This window comes from Parasteatoda tepidariorum, chromosome 3, assembly GCF_982258835.1.
Source record: "Parasteatoda tepidariorum strain Cologne lab strain chromosome 3, Ptep-v5.0, whole genome shotgun sequence".
Lineage (NCBI taxonomy): Eukaryota > Metazoa > Arthropoda > Arachnida > Araneae > Theridiidae > Parasteatoda > Parasteatoda tepidariorum.
Window position 1 is genome coordinate 14,495,675 of NC_141757.1, and position 6,227 is coordinate 14,501,901.

The following is a 6,227-nucleotide window of genomic DNA, read 5'->3' on the forward strand; positions in this document are numbered from 1 at the left end:
CATGCGCGTACTGTTACGAGCGCTTTGCGAGCAGATGATGTTTTCATGTTTAAGAGAACGGCAGCTTTCTCTTTGCGGGATTTTTCCCCAATATCTACCTTTACTTTTCTATGTCATGTTTGTGTCTAAATAAACTAATGAAAAGACACATGGTCCGTCATTTATTTACAGTTTAATTTACGAATAACTTTCATCATCTCTCGATATCTCTAATATCTTGAACATAAGTGATCCGTCGATTACGAGACGCACCAACAAAGCCTATGGAGAAATTAAATCGTTCGAAGGGAGCTATCAAATGCTCGATAACGAAATTTGAAACCTTTATGCAAGAACATTCTGAAACAGATCTATCGGATATATCAGTAAGTGAACTAGAAGTGAAATTGAAAAAAGTTGAAACGCTCCAAAGTCGCCTTTACCATATCCGTGAACAATACTATGACTTACCGAACTTTAATGAGATTCCAGACGTCGAAAATGACTTGGATGATACTGAATCAAGACTGGAAAATTTGGAGGTAAAATTCAGACTATTTATTGATTCAATTAAGAATGTAAACTGCTCTAATGTTTTTGCATCAGAATGTTCGGAAACAAAAACTGAATCAAAAGTAAAGGTTAAGTTACCCGAAATACCACTTCCTGTTTTTACTGGAAAGTATGAAGAGTGGTCTAATTTCAAAACTCAATTTGAATATGTAATTTCAAACAATGAACAGTTAAATGATGCCCAAAAACTGTATTATTTGCGCGCTTCTTTAAGTGCCGAAGCTAAACAACTAGAAAGTGCTGATGATTCATTTGAATCCTTATTTACAGCACTAACAGAGAGATTCGAAAATCATAGAATGCTAGTTGACACTCATTTAACTGCTATAATTAATTATGAGAAAATTCAACATGAATCTTCAAAGGAATTAAGAAAATTCTTAGACTGTGTAAACAAAAACTTACGAGCATTAAAGGTCTTAAAATATGAGCAAAATAATCTTTCGGAAGCATTCCTAATAAATATTATCCTTCAAAAATTGGATAGGGAAACACGAAAATTATTCGAATACACAACTAAGAAAACAGAATATCCGAAATTCACAGAATTAATGTCATTTCTAGAAAGCAGAAGTTCAACTCTAGAAAGTGTAAATCAATGTTTGTCTGTCAAACCTTCTAACAAACACTCCCCTTATATAAATAAATCTAAAACTTTTGTGCTGAATTCAAATGATAAATCAAAACAAAAAACATGTGTTTTGTGTAAAAATGGGCATCCTTTAAATAAATGTTCAAAGTTTCTTTCAATGAATGTTTCAGAAAGATATGAATACGTAAAACAAAATAAACTTTGTTTTAACTGTTTTAAAAATCATCATGTGAAATTATGCTCTTCCAAATATAACTGTTTTTATTGCCCGTTACGTCATAACACACTTTTACATCGAAATGAGGAGATCAAACCTCAAAGTGAAAGTGAAACTTTAACTAATAGTGGCGCCTCTCCACCGTTTGATTCATCGGTTGTTTTGACTGGCAAGGACCTTCAAGTGTCGCCGGACAGTTCAGAAACTAAACATTTCCAAACTCTGAGTAATGTAATGAAAGAGAAAAAATCTGTATTATTAAGTACGTGTTATATTTTCATTAAGGATTCTTACGGGATGCGCTACAAATTGCGCGCTGTTTTAGATAGCGGGAGTAATGTAAATATTTTGATGAATGAATGTGCTGATAAATTGGGTTTGATAAGACAAACGATTAACGTACCTGTAATGGGATTAAATGGAGCTACTCATAATATAAAAAATAAAACGAATACTGTTATTTCTAATGCAGATGAAACTTTCAAAGAAGGTTTAGAATTTTTGATTGTTCCTAAAATTACTGGGTTTATACCATCAACTCAATTAGATGTATCAAATATTGAATTACCTCCTTTTATAGATTTTGCTGACCCTACATTTTTTAAACCAGGAAAAATTCATGCTTTAATTGGGGCAGAACTGTTCTATAAGATTTTAAAACAAACTTCACATAAGGTTAATGATAAACTTATTTTGCAAGATTCTGTTTTTGGATGGATACCAACAGGTGTTCTTGATGAAGTAATGCCGTCTAATGTTCATGCTCAGTGTCATTTAATTCGGGATTTTGAAGAATTAAACAATAATATAAAACAATTTTGGGAGTTAGAAGCTATCGGCATTAAACACGAAGATCCAAAACTTTCGGAAGAAGATAAGGCGCAAGCAATTTTCGACAAAACTGTCAGGTTTATTGACAATCGTTACGAGGTTCAATTACCTTGGAAAAGGGATAATAAAGAACTAAAGGATAATTTTAATATTGCAAAACAACGTTTGGAGGGGTTACAAAGAAAGTTTTTCCGAAATCCTGAATTGTATTTTCAATATTCTGAAATTATTAAGGATTATTTAAATCAGGGTATTATAGAGCCAGTAAAAGGAAACGAACCTATTTCAAATAAGCCCATTTATTATCTACCTCACCATGCAGTTTGCAAGGAGGATAAACTCACAACCAAAGTTCGTATAGTGTTTGACGCAAGCTCACATGATAGTAACGAGTTATCACTCAATGACTGTTTATGGCCTGGCCCAAATTTAAACCCCCTTCTGTTTGACATTTTAGTCCAGTTTAGACTAAATGAAATAGCCTTTACATCTGATATTGAGAAGGCTTTTTTACAAATATCCCTTGCTGAAAAGGATTGCGATGCAGTTCGCTTTCTGTGGTTTAATGAAGATTACAAATCACTTGGGAATTTAAAAACATTTAAGTTTAAGCGCGTTCTTTTTGGAGTGAACGCTTCACCATTTCTGTTATCAGCCACGATCAAACACCACATTGAGGGGTTTAGAGATGAATATCCGAAAACTGTTCAACTACTTGACCATTACATTTATGTTGATGATTTCATCTCAGGCGAAGATACCTTGCAAGAAGCTCTTGCAGTTTCTCTGAATGCTAAGAAAATTATGTCTGAAGCAAGAATGACTCTCCGAAAATGGGTTACGAATGATATAACTCTAAAGAAATGCTGGAAGGAAGAAGGTTTCGATATTCAAGAGGAATATGCAACCATTAGCTTGGGGAGTAACTTGACGAAGGTGTTAGGAATGGCGTGGAAAACAGAAGAGGATTGCCTTACCTTGGAAGTAAAGGGTCTCCTGGAATTTATTTCCTCTCCTGAAAACTCGAAGCGTCGCCTCTTACAAGCAGTTGGTAAAATTTTTGACCCATTAGGAATGCTAACACCATTTACCATTCGTGTCAAATGTTAATTTCAAGAGCTGTGGATGAAGAAGGTACCGTGGGATGGCCAGTTACCACCTGATGTTCACAAACAATGGCTAAAATGGTGTAAAGAACTACCGATTTTAGCAGAATTGAAAATTCCAAGAAAGATTCTAGGCTGCACAAATCAAGAAATAGTCGTAGAAATACACGCCTTCTCCGACGCCAGCAAGTCAGCATATGGCGCTGCAGTTTATTTACGAGTAAGAAGAGAACAGGAAGTAGAAGTCAACCTCATAGCTTCCAAGAGCCGAGTAGCTCCGATAAAGGAGATAACTTTACCGAGATTAGAGCTTCTTGGAGCTTTACTAAGTGCAAGGCTAACTAATAAGATAAAACACATTCTGGATAAGAAAACTCCATCTGCAGTTTACTTCTGGACTGATTCGAAAATTGTTGTTTATTGGATTAGAGGCTCCACCAAGCGATGGAAGCAGTTCGTGGCAAATCGTGTTTCAGAAATTAAGAGACTCACAGATTCATCTTCTTGGCATCATTGTTCAAGTAAGAACAATCCCGCTGATCTCTTGTCTAGAGGTGCTAGTGTCCAGTCCATTATAGAGAATTCCATGTGGTTCAAGGGACCTGATTTCCTAACAAACACTGACTTAATGATCACTGACGACAATGTTGATGGTCCTGAACCAGACTATCTTTGTGAAATGAAAAAGGACTATGCGCAACACAAAGAAACACCTAGTGACTCAAAAATAACTCTATCTATTACTAACTGTTCCAGCTTATTGAATACATTATTTCAAATTAGTAATAAGTTCATTAAAATTGTGCGTGTTCTTAGTTATCTTTTCAGGTTCTCCAATAACTGCAAACACCCTGGGAATAAAGTAATAGGACCTTTAACCTCGGATGACTTAAGGCATGCAGAGATGTTCTTAATCAAGGAAACTCAAGGGATTGAATTTAAAGATGACATCAAATGTCTCCTTAAAAATGCTACTGTTCCTACATCCAGTAAGATTAAAGGTTTATCCCCTTTTATAGATCAGGAAGGTATTATTAGAGTTGGAGGTAGGTTAATTAATTCTTCTTTAAGTTATAGTAGTAAACATCCAATCTTGTTACCCTCTAACTGTAAGTTGACAAAATTGATCATTCAATACTATCACGAAAAATATCTGCATTCTGGACCTCAGGCCTTGCTATTTCAATTAAGACAAAGGTATTGGCCTTTAAACGGTCGAAATTTGTGTAGGAAACTAACACATGACTGTTTTACATGTTTTAAGGCAAATCCTCAAATATGTAATCAAAAAATGGGTGACCTTCCAAAAGAAAGAATTAATCCAGATTTCACATTTAATTCTGTTGGGATTGATCTATGCGGCCCCTTTTTCATTAAAAATAAAAACCAAAGGAAGGGTCCTCTAGCCAAAATTTATGTTTGTATATTTATTTGTCTAGTAACAAAGGCGATCCATTTGGAAATTCTATCGGATCTCACTTCAGAGTCAATGATTGCAACAATTAAGCGCTTTATAGCAAGGCGAGGAAAATGTTCAAAAATCTTTTCGGATAATGCGACCAATTTCGTTGGCGCAAATAAAGAACTACGAGAATTTCGTAACAAAATGCTTAAACAAGAAACTTTTACTAAATTTTTCTCGGAAGAGAACATTGAATGGAAATTCATTCCTCCTAGAGCCCCAAATTTCGGTGGATTGTGGGAAGCGGGAGTGAAATCCATCAAATATTACCTTAAACGTGTTGTAAGCAACTCTAATTTTACCTATGAAGAATTCTTTACTGTATTAGTTCAGGTTGAAGCAATGCTCAACTCACGTCCCTTGACTCCTCTCTCCTCTAATATAGAGGATCTAAACATTTTAACACCGGGACATTTTCTTGTAGGAAGATCTCTTACTTCAATTGTAGAACCTACTCTAGTAAATATCTCTGAAAACAGATTAAATTTATGGCAGAAAACTACGAAGGCAATACAGTTGATTTGGAAAAATTGGCATAAATCTTATTTAAGTACTTTGCAACAACGCACTAAGTGGATGTTTTCTAAACAAAATGTAAAAATTGGGAATATGGTTATCTTAAGGGAGGAAAATGTACCCACTTCTAAATGGATTTTAGGTCGCATTATTCAAACTTATCCTGGTAAGGATAATAACATTCGCGTTGTAGACGTCAGAACAAAAACTGGCGTATTTAAACGACCAATATCCAAATTATGTGTACTGCCTTTAGAAGAATGAAACAAAACTCTTAACAATTCCTAATTCATCTTTATATATTGTTTCTTGCTATGCTAATTGTTTACTTTATATACTATGCAATTCCAATGTTTGTATTATGTTAGTTTGCAAATTGTAGAAAATTGTGTTTTGTAGAACTTCCAGTCAATTGTGCTTATTATGTCAAAATATTGAATGTTTCACATTGCAATGGCGGGCGGCATGTCCGCGCATGCGCGTACTGTTACGAGCGCTTTGCGAGCAGATGATGTTTTCATGTTTAAGAGAACGGCAGCTTTCTCTTTGCGGGATTTTTCCCCAATATCTACCTTTACTTTTCTATGTCATGTTTGTGTCTAAATAAACTAATGAAAAGACACATGGTCCGTCATTTATTTACAGTTTAATTTACGAATAACTTTCATCATCTCTCGATATCTCTAATATCTTGAACAGTTGACAATTCCGAGAAACAAAAATAACATCACACAATATTCATAAGAGGTTAATGTAAACACTAGAAATGTTATTATACTTTCTCCTTTTGTGGCAAGACATGCAGAAATCAAAAGGAATTTAGCATTTGAAACAGAAAGCATTTTCAGTTTTTTTTTCTTCTAAAACAGAGAACAATAATATTGAAATCATCGTCATTGTGAATTTAATTAAAATATTTCTCATTCATTCTGGATGCAGAAAGTAATATAA

General features: G+C 34.4%; 2 protein-coding genes across 2 annotated transcripts; both read left to right on the top strand.

Moving 5' to 3' along the window:
• The first annotated feature begins 326 nt into the window (after window positions 1-326).
• Window positions 327-3,302, top strand: LOC147812966 (uncharacterized). Its single transcript, XM_087158531.1, has one exon. The coding sequence runs from the start codon at window positions 327-329 to the stop codon at window positions 3,300-3,302; it is 2,976 nt and encodes a 991-aa protein (XP_087014657.1).
• Window positions 3,303-3,317: 15 nt separating this feature from the next.
• LOC147812967 (uncharacterized) lies at window positions 3,318-5,540 on the top strand. Its single transcript, XM_087158532.1, has one exon. The coding sequence runs from the start codon at window positions 3,318-3,320 to the stop codon at window positions 5,538-5,540; it is 2,223 nt and encodes a 740-aa protein (XP_087014658.1).
• Window positions 5,541-6,227: the final 687 nt, after the last annotated feature.